At 33.5% G+C, this 17,368-nt stretch overlaps 4 protein-coding genes and 1 long non-coding RNA gene across 6 annotated transcripts; 3 read left to right on the forward strand and 2 right to left on the reverse strand.

Annotated features, from left to right (window-relative positions):
- The first annotated feature begins 470 nt into the window (after window positions 1-470).
- Window positions 471-3,772, forward strand: LOC149479742 (uncharacterized). Its single transcript, XR_016317162.1, has 2 exons — window positions 471-618; window positions 3,684-3,772. It is a non-coding gene; the product is annotated as an uncharacterized LOC149479742 (long non-coding RNA).
- A 1,434-nt stretch (window positions 3,773-5,206) lies between these two features.
- Window positions 5,207-7,639, reverse strand: LOC149479743 (m7GpppN-mRNA hydrolase-like). The gene is made up of 4 exons (XM_089707370.1): window positions 7,409-7,639; window positions 7,142-7,304; window positions 6,335-6,553; window positions 5,207-5,976 (listed from the first exon to the last, which is right to left on the reverse strand). The coding sequence occupies exons 1-4, from the start codon at window positions 7,480-7,482 to the stop codon at window positions 5,290-5,292; spliced, it is 1,143 nt and encodes a 380-aa protein (XP_089563496.1). The 5' UTR covers window positions 7,483-7,639; the 3' UTR covers window positions 5,207-5,289.
- A 1,266-nt stretch (window positions 7,640-8,905) lies between these two features.
- On the forward strand, window positions 8,906-12,112 carry Syx18 (syntaxin 18). Of its 2 annotated transcripts, XR_016317108.1 has the most exons (3): window positions 8,906-9,930; window positions 10,195-10,462; window positions 12,009-12,112. XR_016317108.1 is itself a non-coding variant. In XM_089707126.1 (2 exons), the coding sequence occupies exons 1-2, from the start codon at window positions 9,136-9,138 to the stop codon at window positions 10,381-10,383; spliced, it is 984 nt and encodes a 327-aa protein (XP_089563252.1). In that variant the 5' UTR covers window positions 8,906-9,135; the 3' UTR covers window positions 10,384-10,464. The 2 variants fall into 2 exon arrangements, 1 of the variants encoding a protein (XP_089563252.1); XM_089707126.1 differs by lacking the exon at window positions 12,009-12,112 and having other exon boundaries at window positions 10,195-10,464.
- A 139-nt stretch (window positions 12,113-12,251) lies between these two features.
- On the forward strand, window positions 12,252-14,230 carry LOC149479745 (FAM172 family protein homolog CG10038). The gene is made up of 5 exons (XM_089707515.1): window positions 12,252-12,464; window positions 12,538-12,838; window positions 13,050-13,401; window positions 13,645-13,729; window positions 13,905-14,230. The coding sequence occupies exons 1-5, from the start codon at window positions 12,344-12,346 to the stop codon at window positions 13,982-13,984; spliced, it is 939 nt and encodes a 312-aa protein (XP_089563641.1). The 5' UTR covers window positions 12,252-12,343; the 3' UTR covers window positions 13,985-14,230.
- Window positions 14,231-14,252: 22 nt separating this feature from the next.
- On the reverse strand, window positions 14,253-15,942 carry LOC149479746 (RNA-binding protein NOB1). Its single transcript, XM_089707511.1, has 2 exons — window positions 15,261-15,942; window positions 14,253-15,016 (listed from the first exon to the last, which is right to left on the reverse strand). Exons 1-2 carry the CDS (start codon window positions 15,858-15,860, stop codon window positions 14,342-14,344), a joined length of 1,275 nt encoding a protein of 424 aa, XP_089563637.1. The 5' UTR covers window positions 15,861-15,942; the 3' UTR covers window positions 14,253-14,341.
- Between the last annotated feature and the right edge of the window lie 1,426 nt (window positions 15,943-17,368).

The following is a 17,368-nucleotide window of genomic DNA, read 5'->3' on the forward strand; positions in this document are numbered from 1 at the left end:
CTAGTCACAAACTCAAATTACTAACGAGTTGCCTGAGTGTCACAGCCCATACATGTTCTATGGAGATTCGCACACGACGCGACTAGTTACTAACTGGTGAGTAACGCGTTAGCAACCAATCACGCGCGACGCGTCGTGCCGGTCTCCACGCTACTGGTTTCCCGAGTTTCTTTGTTTTTTATGATAAAAATGAACGAGCAAACATTGACAAGTGACTGAAACCTTATAACTTGAGTAGCGTTGTATGCGAGATACAATTTGTAACTGGTTTGTAATCGTAATTACTGATTAGTTCAGTCATTTTTGAGTAGCTCCATGAGCGAAGGGCCTTAGGAATATGGAACAAAGAAATGCAGGCAAACTAGGTACCTATATGACATATGATATAAAAAATTGTTGGGCACTAAAAATGGTAAAAGAAAACTTTGCTTGAGCACAGAAATGTATACAAAATTTGGCAGTTTTGACACTAAATATTATGTAAAAATAAAACTTTTACTAGACTTTATTGAACACACATGTTAAATTTTTTTTATATAAGAAAGAAAAAGAAAAAAAAAATTGTATAATATTATGTATTCGAGTAAGATGTACTTAGTTGAATCCTAATATGTTAAGGCTGCAGTCTAGCAAAATTGCGTTTTCAACAAGTTATTTGACAATTTTTTCCCGGCTAATAAAATGATAAACTGAATTTTTTTTTCTTGTTTATCAATTAGTGTTATATACGCAATGCGCGTGAATTTTTTCACATTTATAAAGTTACTTTATGTTACCTTAATCAGGCCTTCAAGATAAGTCTCTTTCCCCCAAAATCATTTCGAGCTAAGTTTGTGCACTCACTACGTTGCAACCGATTACAATTTACATAATCTGATCAGCGCATTATTATCCTTATATAGTCGTTATTAAAAACTGCTGAATACAATTGCCGAAAAACTTATGATTTTCTTAATTAGAGCGTTATAAATTCATTAAATTTCCCATTTTTTGCCTTACAAAATCGATTGATAAATACTGCTAAAAGTTATTTTTTCCATTAATTTATTCGAGTTGGTTGAAGACCAATGAGTAATAATCCTTTAAAAAAATTTTTTTTTGAATTTTGATAATTCTTTAAATATTAAAAAAATATTTAAAATAATAAGGAAAAATCCTAGCGAATTTCTTTAGTCGCGCTCCTTGGGCCGGAGCGTTCTGACGTGTGCTCCACGCTCGATTTTCCTTCATACCGAAGTGAAAGTTGCTCTACTTCATTAAATTTAATATTTTTGTTAATTGATTATTTTTATCTTAGTTTTGTGCAAATATTCGTATTTTTAAACATTTGATTTCGATATGGAAAATAAACGAAAAAAATACGCGTGTAACTAGTAACTACTAGAAAAAAAATTATCTTCGAACATAAAGTTAATGAAACCAAATAGATTGCAAAGGTGATTGGCAACAATTTCTTTATTTTACGGGGTGTCAGTAAAGGGATGTATATTTCTTTAAAACTAAAGTAAGCTCATAAATTTTCTTATAATATAATTTTTTTGAAGTTCCAAAAATGTTTATTTTTCGTTTGAGAAATACGAAATATAATATAAACTTGTATTGAGAACTTGAACTTCCCAAGTTCATCCGGGGAAATCCCCATACGGGGAAAATGATTTGTTTACTCCAAAATTGATCCGAGGTGTTTTAATTTTTTCTTCTAGTCATTTTCAACGTAGCGGCATGTTGTTTGATTATTAATTTTGTAACTTAAATACAGGATGTTGGTTTTATATTCTGATCTTACAGACGCGCTGACAAATTTAGTCCACCATTTCTAGTTTAGTCTAACTACAAAACTACCAAAAAACTCTAAGTACCAATATTAAAACGAATGGATTATCATCACATCATCAAAATTCAGTGGGGTTGAGAACTAAACAAACAGAAGTAACAGAGACGCGAAGAATAAAAAAAAAGGACGAAAACGATAATTCGTTGATGCTTTCCCTTTTCGACGTATTGTTAGGGTACATCACCAATCTGCAAAAAACAAAACTGATGATTCCCAATTGCTGATTAAAAATGAAAAACAAATAATCGACAACAGTGGTGAAAATTTGCTGATCACAATGAAACACCCTTCAGTGGTAGCAGATTTACTCATTTAAAATGTATCGGTGAACAGCGTAAAGGAGAGGAGGACAGGAAAACATTATGAATGTTGATGGTGGATTGTATACCTACAGGGTGTAATCGATAAGTATGTGCAGGCGATTATGACGTTATTATTGCAGGTATCAAAAAACTTAAAACTGATATCGAAATTACTTTACCTAATGAGCAAAATGACAATAATAACTTTTTAAAAGTATAACGAGAAATATCTAAAAAATTTACTTTATACACTCCCATATCAAAAAGGGAAAATGGGACTAGTAGAAGTTAAATGTCTAATTCCGGCAAAAGACATGAATGCGGAAGATGCGGTTAAAAAAAAATTTAATATTTGAAATACAATGCAAAAAATAACACTTTTGAAATACAAATAAGCAGACTTCTGCTTCTGCAACTAAACGTTGCAGAAGCAGAAGTCTGCTTATTTGCTGTTTGGACTGGAGTGAATCATTCGTTAAAAATAGAATATATAAAAAATTATGTAACGTTTAGGCAAAATAAAATGATGGACCATTATCAAGATTTTACATAAATTGCCTACTGTCAGAATTGATTGATTCGAGACTTCAGCATTCGATGCCCATCAAGGACCCATCCTATATCATTCAAGCGATTGAAAAAAAAAAGAGATAAATCCAGTGCAACTAAACGTTGCAGAAGCAGAAGTCTGCTTATTTGCTGTTTGGACTGGAGTGAATCATTCGTTAAAAATAGAATATATAAAAAATTATGTAACGTTTAGGCAAAATAAAATGATGGACCATTATCAAGATTTTACATAAATTGCCTACTGTCAGAATTGATTGATTCGAGACTTCAGCATTCGATGCCCATCAAGGACCCATCCTATATCATTCAAGCGATTGAAAAAAAAAAAGAGATAAATCCAGTGCAACCGATAAAGCATCAGAATGCTAGCAAAAGATTTATTAGGTTTATCAATATAAATCTATATATTATACATTATATAATAAATCTGTAGAAGACGCGAAGACCGACATCCGCGCGGACGGAGTCGCGGGCGGAAGCTAGTCAGAAATAAATATCTTTTGTTTTCATTTGCGTATTTTTCTATTTTATAATTTTTTAACACAAACATTACATTTTTTTTTATATACAAAATTTGTTTATCCGTTTTATTAGTTAAACTGTACAACTTTCACTAAGAAACTTAGGTCGAAAAAAATGTATAGAGTTATGCATTTTGTATGGAAAGCTTATTTTTTTTTATATTTCGTCCAAATTTCTTTGTAAAAGTTGATCAGTTATATAAACATGAAGATGAAGATATCAATAGAAAGTATTCGCAAATTTTGTGTACTGATAAAAAAAAATCACCCGGTGTAATTTTCACGAAAATTGTTTCAAATTGTCATTTTTGGTACTTATTACGAATATTAAATTATGCATACGAATGATTTAATTTTTAAAAATTAAGTGGAGCAACTTTCCCTTAGTACATTTGTATTATTTACATATAGGATGACAGGATGCATTTGTTTGCACTACTAGACCAAGCCCTTAAGAAAGGTATTATAACAATTATTATGCATTGTTGAAGCATTTCATATAAAAAAAATTAGCTATTGACCATATTTAAAATTCGAACATTTAATACATACAACTATTAGTTGAACAACTGTTTTGTTGTGTCTCATAAGTATATAATAGCAATATATACGCGCGCATACTGTCAACTCGATAGTTGATCGATAAATAAGTCGCAAAGCCGTATCGATTTGTTTTTGAGTAAAAAGTTGGACAACTTTCGATCACGCGATAGTGATGGAACGTATTGAAGTGCGCGTCATCGACTAATTTATCACGGATTCAAGAATTGCCTATAGAAGATTGTTAGATTTGTTCGGGATATAAATTAACCCATTGAGCCCCGAACGGCCCGATCTGTCCACGACACAATAGATTTTCTATTGTGTCTGTGATTCCGGGGCCTGAGTTATAAAGACTGAAATCTACCTCCATCGACTAAACAGTTTAGTCGTGTGGAATTCAAGAGGAGAACACAACTCGACAGAACAGTTTAGTCGATGCAAAAGTTGTATGCATGCGCGGGCTCTAACTATTGGAGTGTAAAATATAAAAAAAAAGTTATCCCATAAAATATTGTAATTGTTCGTTTTATGATGAGACCACAGATTATGCTGCGAAATGTATGAATCAATCGAAATCGTACTTTCTATGATTGACCATGCATTCATTATTTTTCAGTGATGTTTAAACACTAATACCCTAAAAGTACTACTGTACTAGATATAAATTATGTGATATTATTAAGTTAAAAATAGTTATTAGTTAGTTATTAGTTAATTTATTTCCATGCTGAGTTATGATTTGTGTAATCTTCTTTAACTTTATTCCATATTATAGGTATTATTTTATTACAATCTTTTTATTTACGATGTTCCTTATCCTAAAGTTTAAAATTTCAAATTGAAAGTGGTATTGTTATATTTTCAATACTTTTTAGGACTAGATCACGTATTGATAACTTTTCATCAATTTGGCTTGATTTTTTTTTACTTTTTTTGACTATTTTAATGAAAAGATCTAATTAATTTAAGACGTGTGAAGCTTACGGGCTTTTGTATATTTTAGACCAATTTGTATATTTATAAGATTGTTTTATTTTGTGATGTCATGTTTATGTGTACTTTGCAAATAAAGTTGATGTTATAGCTATTAACTTGTTTCTCTTTTACATTTCTTTCGAGCCTCACATAAATATTATATACTCACCCGACACATACTCTATAGTATAGTAAATATTATAATCAGACATTTACATGTTTCTGCTTCCATCCTTACCAATCTAGAGGAAGGCTTACCTTTACAGTTTACACATTACTTCTGGAAATGTCATAATAAAGCAGAATACATTTACTTATTGAAATAAAATAATTCAAATAACTTTTAACTGTTGAATAAACTTTTGAGATGGCAGTTGCATTTCATGTTCTGTTCAATATTAATTATTAAAGCATAATTTTATAGACGATAGTGATGCAATGTATAAATTTGAATAAAACAATTATCAGTCTTAAAATTTTATTTCGTCCACGGAAATATCACTACGTAATAAAAGTTCTTGAGATCAAATCCAACATCTCTCGTTCAATTTAAACTTTCTATAATTGCACGTGTGTCGAATTTAAAATTCGCCCAAGAAGGCGCAACGAAGTTGATATATTTACTGTAATAATTATCAAAATCATCTTTTGCGCTTTCTTCATTTTTCACTGGCGAGATTCTGTTTGTGTCATTGTTGACATTCTGTGGTGTAAACAGTTGACGTTTCGTCGATTTCCCGCCTTTTCTGTTGCCATTACTGTTGACCTTCGATCCACTGCTTGAGTGGCCATTACTTTTCGATTCTTGCACAGAATTCTGTTGATACTCTTGTATTTCATTTTGCAAGCCTTGCGATATGGATTTCGGTTTGCCCTTGCAAGATTCGAGTTCTCCCATGGATTTGTGTCTCGTTCTTCGCGAGAACACTTTAGGATTTCTTTCGGAGACCCAACGCCTGATGCGTTTAACGAACGGTAGAACCATGAAGAATGCGTTAGGGCTGACGCCCATTTTGACTTTGGGCGTCATATCTTTTCTATTGGCTGGTAGGTCAGCGATAGGGAACCATTCGCACGCTTTAATTTCATTTCGGGTTCTAGGCTGAAACTTGGTGTCGCGCGGCACGTAAGCTACTATGTAGAGGCGGACTATTTGATCGTGAATTGTAGCTTCTATGAAGTCTTGTTTGTTCATGAGATTGGTGATATCAAAACCAGTCTCTTCAAGTACCTGTAATTTTAAATAAATATGTTTAAAGTCTTGTATGGTAATTGGTAAACTATTTTAGTCGAAACAATTCAAACAAAAACGTAAATACATATGTAGTGTATTTTATGTAATATGTATGCACTTATTATACAACCAGATTATCATTATACTGAAAAAAACAAACAATTACACAAAAGTTAAAAAGGGGAGTAAATAAAATTTTCTATCCTCATAATGCATCAACAAACAACATTTACAACAAACATTAAAATCCTAAAAAGAACAAAGCTGAACCCACAAACATATTTTTTTTTAATATCTATAAGCTGGCAAACAACCTTGTGAGTCACCGATACTTAGTAATCAAAAATAAAATCACCTCTCTAGCCGCACACTTCCACGGCTCTTCATCCTCATTAACCTTGCCCTTCGGGAAGCCCCAGGACGCCTTCGTCCAGTACGACTGCACTAGCAACACATGCGACAGATCAGTGTCGAGTATAATAGCGCCGTACGTTGGCACGCTTTGCTTGTACACTCTCCAGTTGTCCAACACTGCGTCTAGACTGCTCACGTGCTCACGGAGTGTGGGAACATGCTGGTAAACACAATGATATAATTAAAAAATATGTGTGTGTACTTGTGTACACACGTAAGAAGTGAAACTTCTTTATGACCTTATTTTTAAACAAAAATTACTATATGCAACTTTACAGAAATATGTCGAATCACGCGTAGTAGGGATAAGAAAAAGATGGCGCGTAACGGAAAAATGTCACGCGTAACGAAAAAATGTTACACTAAATTTTTTTCCAACCCCCAATAAAGAAGTTTCACTTCAAAAATCAGGCCGAATTGATAAACTGCTCCTTTTTTTGAAGTGGGTTAAAAAGATGTAGGTAGGTTACCACTGCAATATTTGAGTCAAAGTGAGATTGCATGATTAACTATTGTTTTCTCTAAAAGTTTTATTTACATTAAAGATTTATTAAAAAAAAAGTTGTAACCAATTTTGTAATCCTCAATGCAATAAGAATTTTTCTTTAGCATCAATGTTTCGTTTTTTATTTAGCTTTGATAAAACTATTTCAATTTAATTACTGCTGTCATATTCAACTCTACTTTAATAACACAAAATCCACTTGGAATCAAAGTAGAAATAACTGTACTGTTTAAAATACTATACCTGAAAAATATGTGCTGCAAATTCCCTTATCCCACATGGATTAAGTCTGGTGCTATCATCTGTGCAATAATAATCCAAATAGAACCAATGTGCTAATTCTATTTGGAAACATATTCGTACCAAATTGCCTCTGTCTTCTGGCGGTAAATTTATGATGAAACGACTAGATAAAAAAAGAAACGATTAAACATATTAAAATCGATATTCACGTTCATAATATAAAATGAAAAAACGTATTTAAATACCATCACATTATTATATTTCTACCTGCATAAATCGTCGAGGATATCGATCGGTATTGAATGTTTATTTACTTTTGAACTTGTGCTTTGAAAAGCCATTTCTTTGTGTACACAAAAGTAAATATAAGTCTAAAAAACACTGTAACTCAGCTTATTTGTTTTGTTAGTAAACAAGAAACTAATAATAAATATAAACATTTATTTCTACGCAACAAAACTGTTTGCAATTTGCATGACATGAAACAAACAAATGACAATTTCGGCTTCGCATGTCACGTACGTCAGCTGTCAAAGATCACATGTGCATAACAGACCATATTAGAATATAGATTAAATAAATTAATATAAGGAATGCTACGTAAATGAAATGAAATGAAATGAAATGAAAATGATAAATAGTGGCTGTTTTCCAATTACAGAGCATAATGCGACTCAGTGCCGCACAATGCCGAATTATGCTGATGCTTAATTGGAACGTGAAACGCACCAGCAGGTTGCGCTAAGTTCAGTGTTGAAAAAAAAATATTCATATAGTTAAGCAATAACCCTAAGCAATAACCTCATTAAATGTGTAAATAAAGTGGTATACATAATAATTGGTTGAAAAATATTTACGGTTATTTTAAGTAATTTGGATTTTGATTATTTCATTAACATTTTTTTCAATGTTTGTACCTTCATCCATACTTATATTTATTTTTTTTAACACAATTTGAATTAACTTTGATTATTTCGAAAAAACTACAATGAAACGAAAGCTTTAAAATTTTTTCCAACAATTAATAATTACTAATGATAAATCGATTGCACGCATCAATTCACGCGCATTACTTTTTCTAGAGCCCGATTGTGCGAAGCGTTGCTGTAGTTGGAACATTCAACGTTAAGCATTATGCCGCATATTGCGCTCTAGTGCTGTATTATAATTGGAAAACGGGGAGTAGGTAAAAAGTTGTGGGACGTGTTAGGGCCGGCGCCCACTGCCGGCACGGCATGGCATGGCAGGGCAGAGGTTTTTATTACTAATGAAGTTATTTTGAATCTTATTTCAATCAGTTTAGAATTCAAGTTACTTTATTTCGATGCCACGATGCCGCGACGTGTTGCAGGATGCTGCAGCATGACGCGGCACGCCGCGGGATGCGGTGGCATGACGTGTCTTGCTGTTTTATTCCAAGGGATGCCGCGGCGCACCATTGCATCCCGCGAGGCGTATGCGTCACTTTGGGGTCGAGTAATTATGATTTCTAGTTAGTTGAAATAAGGTTGAAACTTATGCAGCATTAGCGCGGAGCAAAACTGATGGATGCCAGAGTGGCTGGGCTTTTAGCAGGATGCTACGGCATGCCACTGAATGCCGCGGGATGTCACTGCACGCCGCGGGATGCCATTGCACGCCGCGGGATGCTCTGCCGTGCCATGCCGTGCCGTGCTGGCAGTGGGCGCCGGCCCTAAAAAATACCGTACTGTAGATCTGGCTGTGGATGTGTCAATAACCTGTCCACTGTCATAATATGTCTTCTCCAAAATATGTCAACGTCAAATATCTAAATATTGACGAACAGGAGTGAAAATTGAAAAATCTTTTTATTTATTAAATTTCTTGCAATTTTGCAGTACATGATTCTTATGTTTTACCCAATAACAAAGTAAAAAGTTAATAATTGATATTCAAGGGTTTATTAAACATTAAACTGGTTTAAAATCTACTTTTGCATAAACGTTTACTAGGAACATATTTTTGAAAGAAATATGGATATCACGCCTCTGTTTAAGGCTTGTATTAAAACAGTGAAGACCCGCAATAAAACTTTTGGTATACTGAGTCCCATACCTGAAGAGAAGAAGACAATATTGCGAACAAAATCAAAAAATGGTTTTATGCTAGCAGCTAAAGACATAACGTCTCAAATTACGAAACTGAGAGATTTTTTGTTAGAGCACCGAGAGAGGTACTTAAACGTGTTAAATGTTCTATCGGAAGACGAAATGTCGGAATATGAACGCGATCAAATCGACACAGGCGCTCAAAGGATCATAAATACTTGTTCCCATCTTTTGAAAGAATTTCGAAATGATAATCGCAAGCTATCTGTTTCACAACAGACACGGGAGTACATGGATGCTGTTATAGATCTTGTTGATGCCTATTTGAAAGCGGTATGTAAGATACACAGTGAGTTAAAAGCGTTCAGGGTAAAGAGAGCTCTGGATATGCGGAAACTGTCTCGTTTGGAGCTGCCGCAGAAGAAATCTTCCATTCCAAATCCATTTGTTGATAATATTATTGAGCCTATTGAGAAAGACAATGTAGATAATGAAATAGTTAATGAAGAAACTGATAGTCCAAGGAAAAAAATAGAGTTATCAGAAAATGAAGTGGCCGTGATGTCTGATGAAGGCGAACTAAGTGCAGAGGAGTTACAAATGTTTGAATCAGAAAATGTGCAACTGCTGAATGAACTAAATAGTATGACAGAGGAAGTTAGACAGATTGAAAGCAAAGTACTTCACATAGCTGAGTTACAGGAGATATTCACTGAAAAGGTGCGTTGGATGACTTGAATACTCTATTGCAATCAAAAACTTAACAATAATGTGAAACTTTTTTTTTCATTATTTTCAAAATTATGAAACTTAATAACAGTGGAGATATCTTATTGGATTATAAGTTATCTCTTGTTTTTATTATATTTATCTACTGCAAAGATAAAATGCATGCATTATAAATTCCAAATAATACACTGATTATGATGCCATAAAACATAATTTACAAAATTACTCAGATACTAAAGAATTTGATTTTTTCAGGTATTGCAACAGGAGCAAGATATAGATAGAATAGCCAACACAGTAGTGGGTACAACAGAAACTATGAAGGATGCAAACGATCAAATAAAGCAAGCCATTCAAAGGAATGCTGGGCTGCGAGTCTATATGCTATTTTTCTTCCTTGTCATGTCATTCACTTTACTTTTCCTTGATTGGTATAATGATTAAAATGTTTGCGAAATGTATAAATTAACTTATTGAAAATATATTGAAATAAAATATCTTAGCAGATCTTTATTGTATGATATTACATAGCATCGAGATATATTACTAGAGGGGTTATTCCAAACAAAAACATTGCGCGCGGCCGATGTGGTGGGGTACGTGTGGAACGAGCGAGGCGTGGCTTCAAGTTCAAAGATTAAGCAATGCGTGCAGATGCGACACATTGTGCAATCTGTTTACTCGGTACTATCTGGTGGTACTGATACTAGGGAATTAATAAAACGAGGATTTTATATTAAACTATGTATTTTAATTTCCTTTAAATAATATCAATTTATTAAACTTTTGTCGTTTTGTGTAGTAATCAATAGTTTTATCAGTTTTTGCTTCATGATGTAATTTAAATGGATACGATGATTCAATGTTGATGGCGTTTACGTATAAGAAACTCACATTTTGAAAAATCTCACGCGAGATTCGAGGATGGGGGAGGGGTTGAATAAATTCTCACGACATCTCACCAGGGGGGGAGGGAGGTGCAGAAAATTTTAAAAAACACCTCACGTAATTTATGGACGCCCCCTTACTCGATCACAATTTTTGTAACTTTACTATAAACGGAACTACATTTAAAAATATACTTTATTTATTGAGTTATAAGGTTGCTTCCATTCTGTTTATTTACATTCTCAAAAACATCAATCGCTGCAGAGGTGGCTTGCGACAAAGGCGGCTTGTGTCAAAGGCCTCGGCGATATCATTTAAGAACATAATATTATGTACTTTAGGCAAACTTGTTATAAGATCTATTTTACTTTCTTATTAGTCCATTTGACAAGGATATTGGGTAAGATACCTATTGGAATAATTTTATTATTATGTATGTACTTATTAAATCCGCGAATAAAAAAAATTTTTAGTCGTGAATATAGAAATTGGGTCGCATTTTTTTAATCCGCGAATAGTGAAAACACGAATAAAGGAAGCGCGATTAAGGAACTTTTACTGTATTAGTTTCTGTGAATGTTGTGTTTATTTGTAATTGTTGTGCATAATAATTTATAAATCCTATTGGAACAACTATTGATTAGGCTTTTTTTAATAAATAAAAATAGGTAAATAAATAAATATTACTTAATATAACCTACCGTTTTACTTTGCGTAGTCGGGTAAAAGTATAAATATTTAGGTACTACACCACGGTAATCTTTCCTAGTAGATATTGTATATACATAGTTAAAAAAATCCAGTTACATTTTTTTAACAGACTCATCGATAGTGTCACGTCTGTGCTGTTAGTCTATGAAAAATGGCGCGAAACGCAGAACGCGTGGTGATTTTTCGCAAAATGATAACAATATTAATAAAATGCATGACTTACTCATAATAAGGAAACTTACTGGTGAAAAGTCACTCCTCGGGCTTTGTTTGTATTATGGGAACTGTTAAAACAATATCTAAGCAAACACGAAGGCATTTTGAACAGAGCAATAACACGTGTTGACGCGGCAAGCGGGGGGCACAGTCCGACACAGACTAAAGAGACTTGTGATTCTTACCTCTAGCTCGTGTTAAAGAGAGTGTAGTAGCGATCGCCTCTCTAGTACGTAGTACATTCTATCTCGATGTTACATAGTCATTATCTCATGTGGTAATATAACATTTAATTAATGTATGTACTTGGATTATTTTTTTCTGTTAAGTGGCGAAATAAAAAAATTGTTTTTGTGATTTATTTTATTTTTACTACAATCTTCGAAAACATGATTCAGGTTACAGTGAGTTATAGTAATTCCAAATTCCCTCCTTCCTCCGAGGTCTATCATTAGAGGACCAACAAATGTCATTATTGTGAACATGACAATTGACAGTGACACTAATGATAAAAGTTCACAGAATAGTGATAACAAAATATTTATTTTTTCAATGAATTACTTGAAACATCCTTGTGCTAGTGCATGTGATGTTTAAAAAATTACTATCCAAGTTTAGTCGATTGTTAGGTTCGCAGGCTAGGACTTTCGTCACACAGGAAAGGACACCAATTAAAACGATGCAAGAGCTTGGCTACGGTTTCAACGCCGGTAACTATAATAAATTGTTGTTGATATTCCTATTTACCACGCGGTTGCTAAGTTTTTATAAATCGATTTCCAGATGGGCAATTGAGAAAGCTCGGTCCGGATGGTATTTTAGGCGATGAACCGTTTGAATTCAATATCAGTAACGATCACCAAGAATGTCAATCTCACTACGAAGTTCTTGGTGCTGCGGTAACTGAACACATTTACCAGCTTTTGGAGACTACAGAGAATCTATCTAGGTTACCCGTACCTAAAGGTACAACTTCAGAAAATGGTACATTTATTTTTGTATCAAAAGACTATGATCAAAAGGACACTCTTTTAGTATTGATACAAGGCACAGGCGCTGTTCGCGCTGGTCAATGGGCAAGATCGTAAGTATTTTTTACGTTAAGTATTGTATAATAAAATAACTAGGGAAATTAGTCATGGAGAATACTTGGCAATAGAAACATGAAGTCTACTTGATAACTTTTTATTTAATTCATTGCTTTTAAACATTTAAACTGGTAAGTTATTGAATTTGATTAAAAATTGAATTAATTTATTACATGTTGCACTCTTACAATTGTTTTAACTTTACAGGCTTATAATCAATGAAAATTTAGACAAAGGAACTCAAATTCCGTACATCCAGGAAGCCGTCAATCGTGATTTTGGTATATTGGTCATGAATCCAAACGACACTCACAGAGGTGGCAAGAAAATTCCAAATAGCAGTTCTAGTGAAGAACATGCTACTTATGTTTGGAAGACATACATATCTGATTCAAAAGCTAAAAATATTGTGATAATAGCCCATAGTTATGGGGGTTTATTAACTGTTATGTTGTCTCAGAAGTTTAAAAGTGACTTTGAGAACAGAGTTAAAGCTGTGGCCTTTACAGATTCTGTACATTCCTTTTCTGGTGCTAAAATAACAGATGCTTTGAAAAAGGTAAATATAATTAAAAAAAAAATCTTTTTGAAATATTGCATAAAACATAATGAAATTTATCTACATATCATAGTATCTTTGTGTATAATGTACATATAAAATTGATTTAGATGGCAGTTTATATACTCAAATATTTATTCCGGGAGTGAGTTGGGATTTTGAGACATGAGTTAATCCTAAAAATTTACAAAATATCCCTCTAAAATATTCTGAATTATACATTAATAGTTAAACTTTTTTTAGGTTGCAATAAATTGGATAGCTACTTCATCACCATTAGACACACCAATGAAGACTCCTGAGTTTGATATAACAAGATTATCTGCAGGTAATTTCATTGCTATAAAACTTATTATGTCCTAAAAAGACATTTCTTGCACTTGCATATTTAAAATAATTGCATTTATTAGAAATCAAATATCTATTTAATACTTTTTGAAAATTTCTGTGTACCCTCATCAATTTTTTTCTTTTTTTATAAATAAATTGCATTTTTTTTACAGGTCATCCTCAACATGAAATGACGTCATATGCGTGTATGAGTTCTGTGTTCAAATTTATTGATAAGAAGTTAAAAAGTTAGCTAAAAAGTATTATTTATCTATATTACAAGCGCATAAAAATATATTAAACAAATTTCATTAATCTCACTGCAAAGGAACGGAATACCTTCACAGAGGAATACAGTGATAGTATAGAGTGAATGGCCGCAATCTAGACAAGCATGCTTTTGCATCAATATTCAATGCTAACCATCATATATTATTACTTCTACTTTATGCCATAGTCTATTGACTGACTATTTAATGCAAAAAAATATAATACATAAGGCGCACACAAAGACAATAATAAATCATATAAGATTTAAATTTTTATTAAGTATGTACAATAAACATAAATAATGTTTTTTCAATAAACCAGTATATTTCACAAGCTTGTTTTATTTCTTCTTTCCCTTGGAGTAATTCTTCATCCAGTACTTAATATCTTGTTTATTGGCTCTCACACCTAGAACGGCAGATTTTGAATTAACGTCTTTCATTGCAAACGGTGAGAATCCAGCGATATAGTCAGGGTCTAATGCGTTAGTCTTGTTTCTAGCGAGTTTGCTCGCAAATCGTTTATGTATATGTTGATCTTCAGTGAGTATGGGATATTGGAAGTGTTGGCCACCTCTTGGTGTCGGCAAGCTAAATCGTTTGCCTCTAGCTGTGAGTGGTTTACGTCCGTTAATATGAATATGTTGGTTGCCATCATCGTCAACACTGACGGATACTTTTTTTAGAGTAGCATGACCACATTTAGGACAGAATAGCTTAGTCATAACACTGGTTGTTTTGAAGCAAGTAGTACAGCGGAAAATAAATGTGCGTAGGTACCTGATGATTCTCCCATCAACTGCTGTAACCTTTAAACCTATTTGTTTCAGGACATTTTGCATGGCAAAGTCAGATGTTATACAAGCAACGTCTACATTCTTTTCCTCACATTCACCAAACTCAATTTCTTTTTTCTTCTCCTTTAGATTGCTCGGTGTTATCCATTCACTTCCATCATCATCATCATCATCACTTTCACTTTCATATTCTTCACTCTCTTCTTCACTTTCTTCTACCTGTAAAATAAAGTTCAAATATAATTTATGTCAAGTTATAAATAAATTTGAAAAGCAAGCTGCATTTCTTTGAGACCTATTTTTCACCAGCAGAAATTACACTGAAATTCTGGTTCATATGTTTTGGTCAGAAAAAATGCACAAAGACATGCATTTTCATTTTGAGACTGGCTAAGATTTATATAATTTTTTATATCCTGCTTTACTGTTTTACCTTAACTAGTAAAATAATATGTAAGTATACCTTAATAATGAGATCAGCTGTCTCCTTATCATCCCTTAATTCCATATTCTTAATTTGTTCAGCAATTTCATCTGCCAATTTCTTTTCTTCATCATCTTCCTTATTTTCTTCAGCTGTCTCATGTGTAGGAATGGAACTGTCATCAATGGTATCAGCAACTATTGTGTCAGATTTCTCTATATTTGTTGTCTCTTCTGTTTTTTCATTTTTGCTTTTATCATCTGTACCAGCGTTATAACCCGGTAACCCAGTTACTTTAACAGTTTTCTGCATCGTTGGTTCAGTTTTAAGATGTTCAATTCCAACCATTTCTTTTTCCATTTGATAAGTTAGAGCCATTACTTTTATGTCAGTGGCAGAGAGACTCGTATAATCACCAGTCTTTTTCGAAAACTCTGTGATGAATTTGATGCTTTCAGTGAATACATCTTTAACTTTTAAGTCGTACGGTAAAACAACAAGTTTTCTTCGCTGACGATCGTTGGTTATTTCATCAACTACTTCTTGGACTGTGTATATGTTTTCCGCAATATTTTGTAGATTCTCAGCTTTAATAAACGCTGTCGTATCGACGACTAGATGTTTAATTAACTTCGACATATTCGCTGCATAAATAAAGTTTTTGCAATTTAATGTACAGTAGGTATAACACGTGCACTGGAAATAACAAAACGTGACAATGACAATTGACATTTGTGAATTGCCATGCCATTTGGCCAAGAAGCTCATATCTAAAGCCGGGTATCCACTTAGGTTCGCCGTGGATTGCGAACACTGTGTGCTCCGCGAACGTGAACGTGTACAGTGTACACACTGCAACATCAGTGCTCCTGTCGGAGCACTAACATTCCGCTCTCCGGTCTCTAATCGACACACGACAGACGGTCGGTGCAAACATGCCGCCTCCAGAATTAGTGGGAAGTGCAGCTTATCCCCGTTTTCCAATTACAGCACTAGAGCGCATTGTGCGGCATAATGCTTATGGTTGAATGTTCCAACTACAGCAACGCTTCGCACAATCGAGCACTAGAAAAAGTAATGCGCGTGAATTGATGCGTGCAATCGATTTATCGTTAGTAAATAATAATTGTTGGAAAAATTTTAAAGCTTTCGTTTCATTACTACAATTTTTCGAAATAATCAAAGTTAATTCAAATTGTGTTAAAAAAATAAATATAAGTATGGATGAAATAATCAAAATCCAAATTACTTAAAATAACCGTAAATATTTTTCAAAATTATTATGTATACCACTTTATTTACACATTAATGAGGTTATTGCTAACTCTATGAATATTTTTTTTTCAAGACTGAACTTTAGCGCAACCTGCTGGTGCGTTTCATGTTCTAATTAAGCATCAGCATAATTCGGCATTGTGCGGCACTGAGTCGCATTATGCTCTGTAATTGGAAAACAGCCAAGTAGATACCCGGCTTTATACACTGGAGATTTCAGTATGAACATTAACTTGTAATAAGAAAATATGACGTTGAATGACGCCTGTATGTTTTTTTATCCCTTTCACACCTAGGTAGTTAGTTAGGTGTGAAAAGGATAAAAAAACATACAGGCGTCATTCAAGGTCATATTTTCTTGTTACAAGTTAGGCCCTTCGCTCATGGAGCTACTCAAAAATGACTGAACTAATCAGTAATTACGATTACAAACCAGTTACAAATTGTATCTCGCATACAACGCTACTCAAGTTATAAGGTTTCAGTCACTTCTGTTATTTCTTCGTTCATTTTTATCATATAAAACAAAGAAACTCGGGAAACCAGTAGCGTGGAGACCGGCACGACGCGTCGCGCGTGATTGGTTGCTAACGCGTTACTCACCAGTTAGTAACTAGTCGCGTCGTGTGCGAATCTCCATAGAACATGTATGGGCTGTGACGCTCAGGCAACTCGTTATTAATTTGAGTTTGTGACTAGTTCTTTTTGAGTAGCTCCATGAGCGAAGGGCTTTAATGTTCATACTGAAATCTCCAGTGTATTAGATATAAACTTCTTGATTGGCACAGAACATATTATAATATACTCAGGGGAGGTCATGAACGTCATTTTTAACCACAGTTTTTAACGTTCATGATATTTTTTTTTTCATA

Source organism: Colias philodice, chromosome 19, assembly GCF_061535455.1.
Source record: "Colias philodice isolate Cphi_HAF_F1 chromosome 19, ilColPhil1 Martin Lab GWU primary, whole genome shotgun sequence".
NCBI lineage: Eukaryota > Metazoa > Arthropoda > Insecta > Lepidoptera > Pieridae > Colias > Colias philodice.

What these genes read in the sequence shown, in the direction of transcription:
- LOC149479743 (XM_089707370.1), bottom strand. Translation starts at nt 7,482, where the DNA reads ATGGCTTTTCAAAGCACAAGTTCAAAAGTAAATAAACATTCAATACCG. An exon ending in TTGCAGCACATATTTTTCAG is followed by an intron (nt 6,554 to 7,141) that starts GTATAGTATTTT and finishes TGTGTTTACCAG; the next exon opens with CATGTTCCCACACTCCGTGA. An exon ending in GGAAGTGTGCGGCTAGAGAG is followed by an intron (nt 5,977 to 6,334) that starts GTGATTTTATTT and finishes TTAAAATTACAG; the next exon opens with GTACTTGAAGAGACTGGTTT.
- Syx18 (XM_089707126.1), top strand. Translation starts at nt 9,136, where the DNA reads ATGGATATCACGCCTCTGTTTAAGGCTTGTATTAAAACAGTGAAGACC. An exon ending in AGGAGATATTCACTGAAAAG is followed by an intron (nt 9,931 to 10,194) that starts GTGCGTTGGATG and finishes TGATTTTTTCAG; the next exon opens with GTATTGCAACAGGAGCAAGA.
- LOC149479745 (XM_089707515.1), top strand. Translation starts at nt 12,344, where the DNA reads ATGTTTAAAAAATTACTATCCAAGTTTAGTCGATTGTTAGGTTCGCAG. An exon ending in GCTGGTCAATGGGCAAGATC is followed by an intron (nt 12,839 to 13,049) that starts GTAAGTATTTTT and finishes TTAACTTTACAG; the next exon opens with GCTTATAATCAATGAAAATT. An exon ending in TATAACAAGATTATCTGCAG is followed by an intron (nt 13,730 to 13,904) that starts GTAATTTCATTG and finishes TTTTTTTTACAG; the next exon opens with GTCATCCTCAACATGAAATG.
- LOC149479746 (XM_089707511.1), bottom strand. Translation starts at nt 15,860, where the DNA reads ATGTCGAAGTTAATTAAACATCTAGTCGTCGATACGACAGCGTTTATT. An exon ending in CAGCTGATCTCATTATTAAG is followed by an intron (nt 15,017 to 15,260) that starts GTATACTTACAT and finishes TTTATTTTACAG; the next exon opens with GTAGAAGAAAGTGAAGAAGA.